The sequence below is a fragment of the Pagrus pagrus genome (assembly GCF_965226575.1).
Source record: "Pagrus pagrus genome assembly, chromosome: 10".
In the NCBI taxonomy this organism is placed as follows: domain Eukaryota; kingdom Metazoa; phylum Chordata; class Actinopteri; order Spariformes; family Sparidae; genus Pagrus; species Pagrus pagrus.
The window spans coordinates 28064186-28082211 of NC_140194.1; the positions used below are offsets into that span (position 1 = coordinate 28064186).

An 18026-nucleotide genomic window follows, 5' to 3' on the forward strand; every position below is an offset into this window, starting at 1 on the left:
TTTGTCACTATTACTCCTTTTATATTTCAAGTTATTTAAAACACTGTTAATATAAAAAACACTGACCAGTGAAGCTTTAAAGCTGGGATGCTTCCATCCCTGGCAGTTAGCTGGGTAATATACAAAAGGAGAGTAGGCAGGAAACGGAGAAAGCTTTTGTCAGACTCAGAATGAGAGGCTTTGTTGTTTCCTGGAAGCACTACAGACCAGTGTCTGCACGTACCTACATACTGTACACAGATAAAGCACTGACCTTGGGTGATTCAGTGTTTTAGTACAACAAATAATAGCAATACTCCCCCTCATTCGTCATCTTCTACTCTCTTCACACCCCCTCACATGGCCTTCTTTTTTTATATTACATTAATACAAGGACTTTATTTGATTGTATTTATTCAGAGGAATTATGCTTTGAGCAATGCCCTCTTTTTTCAAGACCACTCTGATGACATTTACAGTTACACATTCTCACCTGGAAGCGGCTCAGTACAACCACACTCAGATCTGCCTGCCAATGATCAGCTCCATTGAAATGACTGGGGTTAAGGGCCTTGCTCAAGGGCACCTTAGTGATGGTATATATATATATATATATATATATATATATATATATATGTATATATACGCCTTACGCACTAGCCGTTCAGACCGTCCAAATAGGGCCAAAGAGTTGAAATTATGAGATAAAAACTTGAAGTTAAGACATAAAGTCTACCTTGTTTGAAGGTGTCTAATGAGCTGCTTGTCCTGATCCCTGCAGTACTATCAAATAATCATTGCTAACGAAGTGTCTCCGCTAATTCAGTTACAAACACGTTTCATTTCCTATAACTTCTTCACAATAAAGGCCCCCATTAAGTCATTTACATGCTTTTCTTATGAAACAGCATTACAGGGAATGTGTTTTCACCAGAGGTAACCAAACATGACTCCTGAAAAAGCTGAAACTGAACACGATGAAACAGTAAAACAGATGTTTGAAAGAACAAACATGACGAGAGAACCTGAAGAGAATCAGTTAGAAGCTACAGAAGTGCTGAGAGCTGAAAACACTAACTTTTGAAAACACTACCTTTTAAAAATGTGCGAGTTGAGTTGAGTGAGTTGAGTATCTATTTGTCAGGTGCTTGTTCTGGGTTGGAAGCAAAAAAATAATCTGGTTTTACGAATTGCTACCGAAAGTCATAGCATGTTTATCATGTTCATTCCACAATTTTGGATGTGTTTTGTGTACGTGTGATGAAACAGCGGGACAAGTTACGGACCAAAATTTTATGGAAGAAGAACAATAAATAGAAAAACTAGAAAATTAAGTAGTTTCCGGCTTGAATAATGACTCAGCATTTAATTAAATATACTATAAATTGTTGGCAAAGTGGTAAAGAAATAAACAATACAAAATAGTGTGTGTGTGTGTGTGTGTGAGTGTGAGTGTGTGTCTTTCCTTGTTCATGTGTGTGGATAAGCTACAGATGAAGCCCTTTTTACAACTGAATGCATATATTCACACTAATGATAAGTGTGACAAATAATATATAGTGAGCCAATGTACTCTGTACACCAGACACACTAAATAAAAAGAAGAAGTTTAATAAATCCCAGAAGAATCAGCATTCACACTAATAATGATAATAATATATAAGAAATAACAGAAGAACAAAAGTGTGAACACTGAATCAGAATTTACACTGAATAGTAATATATTTCATATAAATGAGTTTTTAGTTGTTTTTTTCAAGGACACCATTTAGTCCATCTAGAAATGCTTCCTCCTTAGCTCCCATAGGCTGAGGAGGTAAAGGAGCCCTATACTGAATACTGTATGTATAGCATTGATACAGTATGTGAAAAATCATGATACTGGTAAGAAGAGTGATAAATGACAGGATATTTGATCAATGGAGTAAATACATCTATGTTTAAGCACATATTCCACTGGTCTCCACACACACACACACACACACACACACACACACACACACACGCACACACATACACACACACATTGCATCCTCCATTCATTTATGTTAATCCATGTAGTGCGACTATAATCTCATTAAGCCTTGCTACTCTGTACCTATCTACATTTCAGCTGTATATAACATCATAATAAAACATGCCAACAGTTAACTGGAGTTATTTTTCACGTTTTTTATAACTGAAGTTCAGCTTTAGAACTGTGGTGTATTGGCTAGTGACAAGCTGTAGATATATATATATATATATATATATATATATATATATATATATATATATATGTGTATATGTATATATATATATATATGTATATATATATATATAGAACATGAGGCCTTACTACGATCATTAGACAGTATTTGTGGATTACAGATTACAAGTAGAGCCATGGCACTAATACTGAAGGAGGAGGGGATGATGGAGGGGTGTTCTTGAGTGGATAAATCTCCTGAGACATCATGTTTACATGCTAAAATCTAATAGGTTGACCCACTGACTCATATTAGTCTATGGAAAACTCTGCACAACATTTTAGTCTTTGTACAGAAGACCATATTCTTCCAACAGCTACTCAATGACAGGTACCTTTCCTGTAAAATGGACTGAAAACATTATGCAACATCCAACAGAAGGCCATGTTCAATCATCAGCAATGTGTTAAAAATTTCACAGTGTCTTTGATAAAAATACACGTTATAATCAATGTTGAATGTGTACAGAACAATAATAGGTTTTGAGACATTTATATTGACAAAACTAAAGCTTCATTTAATGACCTGTAGACACAACAATTATAGGAATGTAAATTTATCTTCAGCGTAAAAATTGGTCAGTCTGTTGGTTCACAACTAGGTCTACACTGAAATATTGCAACAACTTTTAGATGGTCTGCCGTTATATTTTGTACATTCTCTACACTGTTCCAAAAAGGATAAATTCCACCAACTCCGGTGATCCAGCACTTTATTATTATTATTAGTACATATCCACAGTGGCCCTCCTTTGACCTGTCCAAGTGTGTGGTGGTCCCACATTAGGCAGGATTATATCCGGTAGCAAAGGGTAGTTCTTTTGGAAAAAGATTACTTTTAGCCTATTTGTATCATTTACATAAAGTACACTCCTTACATTGAAAAATACACTATTTGTAATTAAAATAATGGTCATTGACAATGTATTAGCTCAATTCCCACTGGCTCCCACATAACTCAAACCCTGGCCAAATCATTAGGACATTTGCAAATTCAGTTTAAATTTGGGACCAAATTTACCTGATATGTAACACAGAAGGTGCATTGCACTATTTAAAACATGTTACAAATGTCACATGCATGAGGTTGCCAGAGCCCTGTAAGAATTACAAATTTACGAGTGATTTATAGTCATTTGTGAATCGTGACATTGCCACCATTTACTTCTGTGAAACGGACGCCTGGCCAGTGTTTCTTGAGATTTAACGCTCTGAGCAAAAACGTCCATGTGAGTATGTACACATTACATTACATGTGAGTACATGTCATTTTGTGTATTCTGGTGCCTTTGGAAAGGTGGTTTGATACTTTATCTGGCTATAGTAGAATGAGAAAAAATATCAGTAGGCTTACATTTTGCAATATCATCCAGAGGAAGTGCCCCGGACCATATATTTAAAGATATTAAAAAGCTATACGCATGTAAATTGATTCAATGAATAATTTATAATAGCATTGTGGCACAAGCTCATGATACTTTCCTTAAAGAAAATATGTATTTGTTAACATTTCAAATAGAAAATCACTTACAATTCAATACATAGAACCTAATTATCTCATGATATATCTAAATTACTGTGACACAATTAACCCCCAACAATGACTCTGCTGTTTTCTATTTCATAAATTCCACTACCTCACACCATTATCAAGTGCCCAGTTGTATAATCTAATGTAATGGTAGCAGTGCAGTAAAGGTGCATTCGGACCAAACACGAAGAATATATTTGCCTTGCATTACACGCTCAAGTTTGATCGCGTGATAATGAGTTTTTATTTCGCATAACTCGCATGGCACCCAGCTTGGTGAATTTCACTGTCTGGAGCTGCATCTGGATGACTGCAGCTTCCAGCACTAGGCTACCTGAGGCCTACCCAGTTCAAATAAAATTTGATTTGATTTGATTTGATTTGTTCCCTGAATGGTGTTCAGCTCAATCAGGGTTATGCTGTGCTGAGACATATTTCCACGACTTACCAGGTAGTCTGGATTCCTCGCTCACTTTCCTTCACACCAGCTCCTTTTCTGTCCTGTCTCAGTATGTGTAAATGTGTTATCATACAGCTCTGGGTGTCTGCAGACAGCCACAATTAGTGATTATTATCCTCTTCTCCATTGTTGTTCATTAATGAACAGACATCAGTGATGGTAACATCATGCTACAGTGTGAATGTCAATGCTGATAGGCTTTCGCGACACAGCGTCAGGCAAAATCCTCGCTTCAGTTCAAATTTTCAACTCACTGAAATCACCCTAAAATTTGCGTCATTAGCACCGCTCAGAGAACATCCAAAAAAAGGGAATTTGCATCTATAAGCGTCTTTTCATTGACTTTGTATGTAATCTAGATGCACAAATGATTCACCTCACATTTTGTCCGAACGCACCATAACAGTTAAAAGAGTTAAAGATGATATTAAAAGATAAAGGCTTCCTGTAGAGCGCCTCCCGGCCCCTCATTCCAACTTGTTTGCTTCACTTGTTCTGTTTTTACCTCTTTGTTTAATCCCTTTCTTTCTCTCCCTCTGTTTTAGTCTCACTTGGCTTCTTCCTTTCCTCTTTCCCGTCACGTTTCCCTTCTTCAACCTAGTTTACTCTCCTGTTCAAGGCTTTTTGTACTAACAGCGTCTGACCCACCTTAACTCAGCTGTCTGGCAATGGCACTTCAATGACTAGCTAACGTTTGAAACTAATAATTTTAAAAAGTGAGTGTCCCACCCTTGTATAATAGCTGTGACACCCATCGGTTGGACTGGCAACTGGAACTGATTTACTATGCATGCTTTGCAGCTAACAATCTATTTTTATTTCTGTTTTGAATTTTTCAAAACATTTCAACTCCACTGACAAACTTCTCCAAGAGGAGAGGAGGCTGAAAGATTCAAAACTCAACATCCGTAAGTCCTGCCAGACTGCTGCCCGACATGTCCACTAACGCAGTCTGTGATGATGAGTTTATAGTCCAAAGCAAACCAAAGCAATGAGAGACTTTAAAAACGAGGAGTTCATCCCTGTAAGACGTGGCAAGATTACCAGTCTGTGAACATACTTTACATTTACATTAGAGTAATATTTACTCTCTATACTGAATCAGTGTATGGACAGGACACTCTTCTCTGCAGCAGCTTGTAATGTAAGCTGATAAGCCTGGCTTATTTTTACATGAAAACCCAAGCCTGTAGTATCTTGAAGGAAGATGGGCAGCTCATTGCTGGATCCGCTGATGTTAGTCATTACTGGTAATCATCTGTACTTGATACTGGCAGCGAGTGATAATGTCTGTATGTATCAGATGGACTCTTTAATGATACCATTACATATTTATGGGTAATGACAGCGTGATGAAGTGTAAAGGTGAAGCTGTATCATCCTGGTGTGATCCTGCCTTGGAGACAAAACAGGATGGACTTCCTGGCATTAAGTATGAGGATGTTCTGTAAGTGGTCAGTGAAGCATCAGCCCATGGCCTTTACTGATCAGGCCTTTTAACCCGTTAAGAGAAGTCTTGAGAAGAACTTGAAACTCAATACTTTGGATTTTAGTCTCAGTTTCAACAACAGCTACTCTCTCCATCTTACTGTATCTCCTCGCATTGAATCTACTGGGCCTTCCTGTGTGGAGTCTGTCTCTCTATTTGTAGCCATCACTTGGCTAAAAAGTGAGAAGAAGATGCAGCTTCCTTCTTCTATTAACAGGGACTTGTGCTTCACACTGCACATGCGTGATTCTACCTCGCAACTTCCTGGCGTTGTAACACAACAGTCTACTAATGTAGAACGCCTGGTTGGCCAAACCCAGGAGTATGTTTAAAAGTGAAAGAAGGTAGTTAGAGAAGTAGCCGTTGTAAGAGTTAAATGTTAAATGTTGTTGTTTTCCACTACCAGGGTTAGAACATAGAACATGACTACTGACTTTTTGTGGCTTATTCCGGTCATTTTGGTCATACAGTAGATGGCCCTCTCACATTCCTGGATGTCTTGTCACAGCAAAATGCATATGATTATACTTCATGTCCACATTGCGCGCCTGTGCTCGTGCATGAGCAACCATACCGTGTCGGAGCACACCTCTTCCAACTGTGCCAGGGCCAATAAAGTGTGCCATGCTTGAGCACGGTACAGAGCGCTCACACTAACCACACAAACTGGACTTTGGGGGTCAAACGTGCTTGGGCATGATATGGATTGCCTAGTGTGAGTGCGCCCTAATTCTTCAAATCAGTCTACAGCCACACTAGCAGTGGTGCTATGAGCTAAATGCAAACATCAGCATGTTAGCATGCTCACAATGATGATGCCAACATGCTGATATTAAATAGGAATAATCTTTCCCATTGCCTCATCTTACTGAAGCATGTTATCATGCTAACAATTGCTAATTACTAAACACAAGGTACAGCTGAGGCTCTCCTTGAAAATATCCAGTGGTTTCATACTTACAAATGTTGAAACGCAGTCTCAAACTGCAATCACTGGCTTGACAGCCTTCTCATCTGTACCATACCCTCCACCTCTCCATATGAAAGTCAGGTCATAAATATCTAACATTAATGTGGTGTCAGAAGTTTTGATAAAATGTCAGTGCAGTACTAGACATGTCACGTACAGATGTGTATCGGTGGTTTGTAGAGACATTAACTGACAACATTATATCCTGACAACCGGGCTGGTTCTTCCAGAGGAACATAAATATTGGTAGGGATACACTGAGGCCTCACCAAAGTCATTAGGATTCATACACTGGGAACCATGTCCCTAAAATTAAATGGCAATTATTCTTGTAATTGATACATTTCAAAATTGTTGGGCCAAAATCAAATTTTCTGGTGCATATCCATAACAGAGGACCTGAGGAGGAGTATTATTCCAATGTAGGAGAATATTGGTTGGTACCAGGCTTAGAGCAACATGGGCTCAAGCTAATTTTCTCTGTAGACCCCTTGCTGGTTCTGAAATGATGTTACAGAGATGGAGGATTTGTGATGACTTGATAAAAGAGGTGCCACAGATGCATCTGAAATGATGGGTTACCAAAAACCAAATGTCTTATGATTGATTCATTAGGTCTCATCAGCTGAAAGTCACCAATAAGATAAGGTCCATTGCATTTTTCTACATATATTTCTACATTTCTTACTCCTTCTAGACCTCTGTATGACCATTTTACAGTGACTTGTCTGTTCATTACAACAGAAGCACAATGAGAGAGAGAATCTGAGGATATAAATTATGACTGAAGGTTACCAAAACGTAACAGTATCCCAGCATATTATTACAGAACATGGAGATCCTCCCCAGTCTATTTTCCCTGAACAGAAACTTGAAATCAGCCTGACCACATACACAGTGAAGAGGAGACCATTAAGTTTAGTCCTGAGCCAGCCGCCTGCTGTTTGGCTTCTTTAAATCTGCAGGGCAGCAGGTCTGTCATTATGTGAGCAGGGCTTTGGGTGTGTCTGAGAGGCAGCCAGCCAGAAACTGGAAACCAGGCCACAGCAGGGAAACATCTGTCCTCCTGACTCCAGTGTGAGATCACACCACCCCCTACTGAGTACAACCAGTACTACGACAAACTGCACAGGCTGCTGTTACACGTGTGGTTTGGTGTTGCATGTTCAATGGAGACATTAGGTAATATTTACAATTCCTCTCATTCAACTCAAGCTATAATTGAATAAGTCCCTACTCTCATACTATACAGCACCATGGGTATTCTGGCTTTGTCATTTTGATTTAAACTTTTATTTTAAATTATATGCTATTTTTATGTTACATACATGAACAGCAGTGTAACAAGCTTACTATTCATTGTATACCTGTACATCTATATACAAACACCTATATAAATATCTACCTATGCTTTATTTTTTCCAGTACTATTTTCATATATGCAGCATCATGCTTCCTAGTTTACAATTCATAACAAAGCAAATCTGCATTCAAAATGAGTTCAAACAGGTCACATCCTAAATTATACTAGCTTTAGTTTCCCATCATCCATAATTCACCTTTTCTCTAACCATATCTCTCATCCTCCTCTGAATCCAAAAGTTGCACTTCTTGTCTAAAGAGAACAAAACATGGGGAAAGATGGCCGCTGTTAGGAGCTAGTGATGATTTTTCCTTCCTGTGTTAGTAAAGATGTGATGAGATGAAAAAGAAAAATACTGAAAAAAAGGGGGAAACTGCTAGCTTAGTTCTATAAAAAGTAATAAAATACTGTCTCCAAGAACAACAGAGATGAGTTACAAATTGTATTTCAGCTCTTTTGGCGAGCCTATTATAGAGACAGGACTTTTGCTTGTAGCTAGTGCACCCACTGTAATTGTTGGTCATTAAAAAAGTGTTGCTAAAAATGGACCCAACAAGGCAAGAAAGACGAGTGGTCAGACAGGTCCAAAAATGACTGAGCCAGATAATCCAAACCATTTTACTCGAAGGTAGAACTAAGAATAAGCACCTCAGAATGTTGCTTATAATCCCTCTTTGGACAGTAAACCAAGGATACAGTCAATCAGTGTTAACCCAGGAGGCTGGTGTGGCTTGTATGTCACAGATCAGACAGTTTTGCTTAGCCAACATACTGTCTGATCATCTGACTGCTGGTGTTTGTTGCCCTGTTGGATCCATTCTGAGTACTTACTTTGAATTTTTTGAAGGCAAGAGAGTGAATATTTCTTAAAATGTTGGAATGTTTCCCCGAAAACAGCAGTGCTACACTAAGCAAGAGTCTCTGACACACATTGCCTCTGGGTGATTCCCAGGTGGTGCTAATTTCAAAAGCAAGTAAGAAAGGAAGAAGGACAGACAGAGAAGGAAACAAACAGACTGGCAGACAAACAGACAGATAGATCCTTTGCTGTTATTTCTCAGCCTCGCAGCGCACTCTGGTGGTGAAACTGTTCGTTTCTATATTTTGCTCAAGCTTAATGTGTTTTGTAACATTGGCTCATATATCTTTTGTTAATCATATTACTTTACTCACATATTACTTACTTACTTACTTTTAAAAAAATGTTTTACAATTAATATTAATCAATTAAACTATCAACCTATAATCTTTTTGAGATCAGGCCAGAGATAAGTGTAATATCTTTATTTAAACTTGTCAATGTCAGTATAGACTCACAACTCTGGGCAATAATGAAATAAAGTGGCTAACATTAGCATGCTAACACACTAAATTAAGATACAGTAAACATTTCCCTCCAAACATGTAGCATGTTAACCTTGTCATTAAGCATGTTAGCATCCCAACATTAGCAGTTTGCTCAAAGCAGTACAGCCTCACAGAGTTTCAAGTCTAGCTGAAGACTTGACAGAAGTCTACAATGACAGTCAACAACACGACAACTTTATTTTCTATTGGAAGGAAATGTTGCTGAAGATAGTTATCACAGTATCACAGTATCATATCTGGTTTTGTTGACTTTATTTCATTCAGTGTTGCTACATTACAAAAATTTATTAAAACATTTACAATGTTATAACATGACTGTTAACATACATATGCAGTAGTTTTTGAGCGTCTATATATGTTTTTTTCTTGTTGTTAAAGCTACATGAACATGCAAATTGGTATTAAAAGCCAGTTACAACATTAAAAGAGCTTGAGATCAGAAGTTTGCCTGGTAGGCCAGCAGATATCCATCATTGTACATGTAAATCTGCTTGTCAGTGGGGTTATAGCTCAGACTGGCCACTCCTTTAGCTACCTTCTCCAGTGGCAGTGCAAGTGAGTTGTCCTCTTTTCCTGTTGCCGTGTCGAAGGCGTAGAACACCTCCTCATGGTAATCGTCCACGTAACGAGTGGCATACAGCACACCGCACACCATGAAAGCATTGCTCACTGCCTTTTTGAACTGCCTCGTCTCCCACGTCTGTGTGACATTGAGGGTCTGAGCCTCGCTGTCCCAAACTAGCCGGCTCACTACGAGATTACCATGGTTACCAACAGTGGCATAGAGGGCCCATAATCCTGTCTCATCTGCCTCTATGTCCACATCACTGTTGTCACGGCAGGCATAGTAACAATACGGGAACTTGTTGCTGTAACCCACGCCGTTGCCTGGAAGTGTCACCCGTTTAACAGCGTTGCTCGTCAGGTCGTAGCGGCAGACGTCTGCAGAGCTGTAGCAGTGATAGTACAGCGCTTCACCATATAGAACAGCACTGGGACCCTCAATGCTGTCGGTGTGACTGTAAGATGGAACGATGGTAAAGTCCCTGTACTTGGTAGATTGCATGAAGTCATCGTAGCTTTGGAATACACGCAGAGAGTTGCCCCATTTGTGGCTGCTGTACAGAGGCTGAACCCAGTAACTGTTCCTCTGTTCTTCACTGTCCACCTGGGCCTGTTTGCCCCACGAACCAGAGACGTAGGTTTTACCAAGGGGACTGACCTTAGTCATGACAGGCTCACTAATGCTGGTGATCAGGCCCTTGAGGCAGTGCGTGCCCTGGCCTGGAAACAGAGAGAGATGAGAGGGTTACTGCTTATTGATATTTAATTCTAGCTTTCTATAGATTAAAGGGTTTTCTTCATGTTTTCCTTAACGGTGCAGTTAATGATTGTGGAGAAAGTTAGTTGACCGTGGTAGCAGTTGCTGGCACCACCATTTTAATGTTTAAAATTTCATATATTTAACCTTTAACAGGAGAAAATGGAAGCCCTTTTTTCTACTCCACCTTTTTTGTAGTCATGTGGTTGCTCCATAAAATGCTACACCACAGTTTGAGAACCTCTGTTTTAAAGTGGCAGGTAGTTTGATACAAAATTTACATTTGTCATTTGTACAATATAGAAGGAGTTGAAGTTCAAATTTTGAGGACAGCCTTTTGAAGATGGTTGCCTCCATTGACCATTTGAAGATGTAATTTGTAAGAAATGGTAAGAATTGAATCAAAAGTGGGGCCAGAACTATATGGAGCAGCATAACTGCTTAGTTCTGGTCACTATACTCTGTGATACAGCTATCTTTGGCTGTAGCGACTAACTGCCACTAGCAAGAAGCTCAGTTAGCCGTGGAGCGGTCAAAAGTGAGTCAGGTAGACTGACTGTGTCTCAATTCAGGGGCTGCAGCCTTCAAGGACGCGGCCTTTGCAGCCCACGAAGGCCGGGTCCTTCGGAGAGACCTTGAAGGCCTCATCCACCGTTGTTAAATGGGACGGTCTAGCCGTCGGAGTATTTCCTGGTTGGCCACCGGATGTTCCTGCCCTTACCCTTACGTCACGATTGTGAATGAAGAGATGCATTAAAGTCTATTTTGGTTCAAATCTATCAAACGTGTACATTTATTTGTGTTTGTACAAAAATTAACGACAAAATCTAAATTGAATTATCAACATTACAAAATAAACATTAACCCATTGGTGAATAACAACTATATTTACCATAGCATTACCAGCGTCACGTATTTTAACTGAAAGTTAAAATTTGGAGGTTTTATAGTCCCTTGAAGTTTAACATATCTGGCGTTGGATGTTCAAATGACTAAAAACCGAGTATAAACCCATTACTTAAATTTGAATGTCATGTCTACGCCACTTGATGTCGCCATTTTCTCTTGCATCCTCTTCTGTTTTGGGACTGAGCAGCGGTGCGCAAAGGATCTTGGGATATGGGAGGCTGCAAAGGATAGTTGCGGTGTGTCCTCCGAAAAGAGGGAAGGGCAGGCTGCATCTGTGGGCTGCATTTGAAGGAGCCTTCGAATTGGGACAGCCTTCGCGCTGCGTTGTGACGTAATTGGCCTTCAAATGTGCCCTTCGAGGGCTGCAGCCCCTGAATTGAGACACAGCTACTGACTGAACATAGCCTCTGAGACAAAAGGATGTCGCTTTGATGATGGGGGACACTGTACAAAAATGATTTACTTCAGCTCTGACCAGCAGTTTGACTCTGGGGACAGGAGAGGCATGCAGTGGCAGAGGAGCGAGAGAGCACTGGGCACCAGCAGTTGGCTAAAATGGCATGTAGAGCCAGAATATTTTCACTTCTTACTCTGTGAATTGAAGACTTATTTTGACCAAACCAGAGGTGATTGTGAAAAGACAAACCAAGACTGTTTTGGTTTTATTTTGTTGAAGCTGTGTCTGAATGTAGTGTGTTTTACGTTGTGTGAACAAGTTCATTAAGTTTGCTTTAGTTCAGTGAAAGAGAGAAACCTGAATTCTGAAGGTGTATGGCTTTCTGTTGAGTGAGGAAAATAGATTGTTAAAATTGTCATTTTGTGAGAGAGCGAACTCGCCGCTTTTACATCTCACAGCTGAAACTATGGGGGCTATCACCTCTTGTGGTACAAAGTGGTATTACAAGACAGGACAGTCCGGGGCTAGCTGGTTAGCACGCTAACCTCAGTAAACATTTCTGTGACACAGTACATCTTTGACATAACATCTACTGGATTTCCACTGAACTTGAATGGAGGATAGGTCTCGGCCCAGAAAAGACCCCATAACTTTTGCTTTGGATCTGGACAAATGGACAGATCCAGGACTTTTCTTTCACGTTCTTTAACTGGTGTTTTTGATATTTTGGTTAAAGTCTCGAGGGAATAATGCATGGATCATGATGAAAGAAATGTGGCATATTTAGATAAATGGTGTCTATGAGACTGTTCACATTTGGCATCAATATCAGTCCTGAGCGATCTGATCACAAGTGGACAGCTCTAAGTAAAGACGGGAACACTTCCAACATGCATTGAAGACGCATCTGAGATCTGATAACTCAGACCACATTCGTTAAGCAGTGTGTACGGACATGTGTCCACGGCCATAAAGCCTGTTTTTCATATGTACAGTAAAGTGTTCAACCTCCCAGCAGCTGTTTCAATGCACTGGTTCAACTGATTTCACCATTTACAGCAAATGTATTAATGAATATAACATGTTGATGGTAAACATGACAAATACAGTCAACAGTCACTAATATAGGCTACTTCTTTGTTGTCTGTGGAGTGGGTCATCAGACTCCATTTTAAATGCTGTCTACAACATTTCTTAAACATTTGGGCCTACTTCTTAATTCCACAAACATTATACATGGAGACATTTCTTTCTTTGTGTAAAAAGCGTATCCATTTGTCCCAGTGATGTAGGTTTATATTTGCATATAGAGCGGGGAAGTGAGATCCAATCTGAGTGGTTACTCAAGACACATGTCGAGTCGTATTTAATGCCAGGTGTGATGATAAACGGACAGATGATAAAACCAAATGTGAACAGCTGCTATAAGTGAGTACAACTTGATGTGGATCCAGATAAAAATCCAGATCTGGTGGATTTCATTACGTTTTATTTGATATTGGATCAGGCTTGACTGAATTAAAGGAGACTGTTGGGCCTTGGCCAGTCTGTTTTTTTTTTGTTTTTTTTTAAAACAAAAATTCCAGCCGTATCTTACATATAGCCTCTTTAATGGTTCAACATATTGTGATTGTTCAGTTGTTTAGTGGACAAATATGTAAAGCCTAATCAATCAGTGTCTTTACTTTAGTGTCTGACTGAGTTCTCTTGGTTCCTCATGCTGTAGTTTTTGCAATAAATTATAGTCTCTCTCTCTCTCTCTCTCACTCTCTCTCTCTCTCTCTCTCTCACACACTCACACACACACACACACACACACACACACACACACACACACACACACACACACACACACACCATACTTACTTCTGAAGTCTTTGGGGATTGACTTGCAGGACTCAGCACCATTCTTCAGGTAGCGCAGTCTGTCTTTGACAGTCTTGATATTCATTTTGTCCCACATTTGCATCCTGCCTACGTCTTTACGCAGTTTACCCACCTAACACACACACACACACACACACACACACACGTAAAACATTGTATACAGTTAATAAATGCACACATGGTAACCCATTATATTAACTTAATAAATTATTTTTTCTCTTAATATCACTCGATATTCTATATTTAATTACTGTCTGCTCATGACATGACATGAGGCCTGTCCTGAATGGTTGGAAACCTTCGAAAATGTATTCATTAATCGAATTCTAAATCATCAATTGATTTCTGCACACATTTTTTTTAAACATGGTAGTTTATTGTTAAGTCGCATTCCAAGGACCTACTAGCTCAAACTGCCAATATCTGACACCCTGGAAATGAGAGTCAACAATCAACTCAATTTATCTAGAACCTTTATCAAGGCGTCATCACATTTACATAACAACAATAACAAAATGATCTTTTTCTGCTCTAACAACATCATGGTAATTTACATCCTCATTTTAAACAAGGATCTTCATTTGAGTGTGGCTCCATTTATTCTGATGAATGATTTGATTCAAATTGAGTTTTTTTCTTCTTTTTTAATTTATGGTTGATGTCATAAAATATGTAAAATATACTTTTAAATGTAAAAAAAATGACATCTGGTCCAGCCATACTAGACAATATTAGCATAACATACTGTATTTTCCTTTGCTGTACTATGTATCTAAATTTTGCTGGTGCAGCAACCTCATTGAGTTTCCCAGTAGAGTTTAGTGTAACTTCATGTGACTCATGTAGGCTGTTGCAATACCACTTCAGGAATCATGTTAGTGTCTTCACTGTATGTGCTGCTGTACCTCTTTGGAGAGTTTACGTGTTTGGGTGTTGTTCAGCTGGCTGTGGACGGTATCAACATCTGTCTCCAGCTGGGCGAGCTCCTGGCCCAGCAGGCGCACAGACAGGTCCGTGTACACCCCCCGGTTGCGCAGGTACTGGTGAGGCTCCAGTCGGGCCGTCAGGTTCTCAACCAGAGCGTTGAACTGAGGGAGAAGCTGGCTGGACAAAGTCACCTGCAAGAAAACACAGACCGAAAGTCCTGAAAAATGTTATGTGCTTTCTGGATTTCATGTTCAACTTAATATATTCTGAAATCTTATTTTTCATTGGGTACCATCATGGAAGTCATGCTGATATTAATCATTAAAAAACACAATTGTTAAATCCAGTCAAAATGTCACATTAAAATGTATGCATCATACCAACGTTAGTATGTACAGTATGGCTCCTACAAATGTATCTATATCATACATCAAGTCAGAGGTGGAATTGGGCTGGACCGGACTCTCACCTGCTCCTGTAGCGTGGTCAGAGATTCTCCACAGGTCTCAACCTGCTGCAGCACGGCCTCATACTTCACAGCAGGGAACAACCACATGGTGGAGTTCACCGGGCACACACATGAGCCATTCTTCTTCTGGCCTGATGAACGCTGAGCCCGGCCGTCACCCTGCTGTCACACATGGATATAAATGGTGCATTAAGGACATTGCAATGATGGTATAAGTCTGCACTATAAAAAAAGACAAAATAAAGAATGTCTGAATGTCTAATGTCTGAATAAAAGTGGAAGATTTAAAACTTTAATCTTTCACTTTTATTCTTAGTTTCTAAGCGTAATATATCAAGTGTTACTCACTGATGGCAGCAGCAGCAGCAGCAGGAGCAACAGCAGCATGTTTAGAGCTGGAGACATGAAAGTGGACTGAAGAGGACAGAAGCTGTTTGAGCTGAAATCACCACTCCTCTTCTCTTTTCTCTTTTAAAGTCGATCACAACAAAAATACCTTTTCCTGACTTGCCTGTCATCACTGATGGGTCGACACAGCTGTAAAACAACTCATGTGGATGTGAAACTAAAAATGTCAAATTAGGCAATTTCACAGCAGTTAGTTAATCAGAAGTTCCCCATATTCCCCCCTTATGTATTATGCAAAAGATATTTCCCCTTTGCACTCTTGCACTCATCTCACTTCTGTCTTTTTTTCCCAGATTTTAGACAGACGGAAATATTCATTTATTAATGTGACAATGACATTCATCAACCAGTAGTGAGACAGTGTATTGAAGTCTTTCGTTGTAATTCATACTATTAGGAGTTAATAGGTGTAAGCGGTCGATGACGTGTTGATTTGCTTATTAGCTGTCACCAGGGGCAGCAGCTATTCTTTCTGAGCCTTGTTCTTCAAATGTGGCCTCACTAATTCAGGCTAACATGCTGTTATTAGGCTAAAATGTTTCTGTTTTCTCCGATGAAAACTAACTTTGTAGTAACATTGTTCATTAGGATGAGAAAAGTGTGTGCCGGGAAATGAGGAAAAAAAACAAAAAACCCACAAGAACCACAACAGGCTGAGTAATGTCAGAAGCAAAGTAGAACCCATGCGCACGGTAAAGATGGACATAAGGTAATACATAAAGTTTTGTTCCAACAACTTGTAAGTTAACGTTGATTTGTTAATAGAAATCAATGACAAATGGGTCGAGCTACCTTCACTGAATAATGTCAGCCTGTCCTTTGTACACTACACCTGTAACTGACTCGCTTCAGCATGATATCATACGTTTTTATCAATAGTAATGATACAGCAGTAAAAATCGTACTCATTCATTGTTACTTCTGAATGAAAAACTTCTTCGAGTTTCTAAAATGATGGGCCTAGATTTCATGCTGGCATACATCTAAAACTATGGGTCTGTAACTGCAGTATCTACAGCTAATCCTGGATGACCCTCTGCAGCTCTTCAGGGGCTGCAGAGTGTCATACAGGATTAACTGGGAGGGCTTTTACAAGGCCCTTGCGTTATTTTAGATACAAGAAGTGTCCAGCGAGAACACACACTGCAAGCAGTTGAGATGATGGCCCATCAGGCTGGAGAAGTGCAGCTACACACTGAGGAGGGGACGGTTACTTTGTCCTGTTGCAAACTAACCTCTCAGAAAGTCTAATAAGAGTCTAACAGGTACGGAATAAAGATGGTGTTTGCTTCATTTTGCAGTTCAGTTTTCTTTGAATGTGTAGCAAATTAACCCCTAAGACAGGTGCTAACAAGAAAGCCAGCTATGTAGTAGTTGCCTACCTACGAACTGAGCGTTGTCTGACCATTATTAATATGGCATTACATTTGTCCAATTACACACTGTGTTTTCTTATTGAACCATCATAGGTTCATGTTGGTAGTATTTAATTTGGTATAATTATTACAGTGTTATTTGACAGTATGGGTAAAATAGAATCTAATCAAAATATTCTGAATCTGATTCTTGCAGAGCGTTTGATTTCTAATTTCATGATCTTCTAAAATAATTTGTGTAGTGTATAAAGATCTCCTATTTGGTTTCTAATTAGAGTATTAGTCGGTATAATAATGTCTCAGTACAGCATATAGGTGTAGGTTTGTGTTTAGGATATGGGTTTTTTATTTACAGTCTAATAAAGGAGATATTACAATTAAACGACTACACAAATAACATTTTAATCCATCAGTAGTTGTTGAAACATTTCACTCAAAAACAAAGATTGTGAGGCTCATGGTGGCAAGTGGAAGCTGAAAGGTCAGGGCATCACCACAGTCATTAGGATTCATCCTTTAAGGACCATAAATGTCTACAAATGTCATGGCAATTCATCATTAATTTAAATTAATTAAGCTTATTAGCAGATTTTAACCTACTTATTTTCATCTACAGTCTACAATCACTCAGGATTTCTTGTGTGGATATTTTGTGCAGAGTGGTCACTTTCTATTCCTGTTTCTTGTTATAACAGATAGCACCGAAGGTTGACCTATGAACTGGTATCTGAGAGCAACACTGGTTTCTGATGAGGCACTGCTATATAGAGAAATATACATATAAATATTTTGTCAAATACATTTAAAACAAATCTAAAATCTGATCAAAGATGAATTCACTTTTCAGATAAGCAATAATATATACAATTCATAACTATTTTAAGTGCTCTGTCATTATATATGGTACCATACAGTACAGCATTA

General features: G+C 39.1%; 1 protein-coding gene across 2 annotated transcripts; it reads right to left on the minus strand.

Annotated features, from left to right (window-relative positions):
* Positions 1-9630: 9630 nt before the first annotated feature.
* Positions 9631-15756, minus strand: LOC311263698 (olfactomedin-like). Of its 2 annotated transcripts, none has more exons than XM_084363967.1 (5): positions 15667-15756; positions 15319-15477; positions 14828-15040; positions 13902-14034; positions 9631-10692 (listed from the first exon to the last, which is right to left on the minus strand). In XM_084363967.1, exons 1-5 carry the CDS (start codon positions 15721-15723, stop codon positions 9845-9847), a joined length of 1410 nt encoding a protein of 469 aa, XP_084220093.1. In that variant the 5' UTR covers positions 15724-15756; the 3' UTR covers positions 9631-9844. The 2 variants fall into 2 exon arrangements, with proteins under 2 accessions (XP_084220093.1, XP_084220092.1); XM_084363966.1 differs by having other exon boundaries at positions 15319-15480.
* Between the last annotated feature and the right edge of the window lie 2270 nt (positions 15757-18026).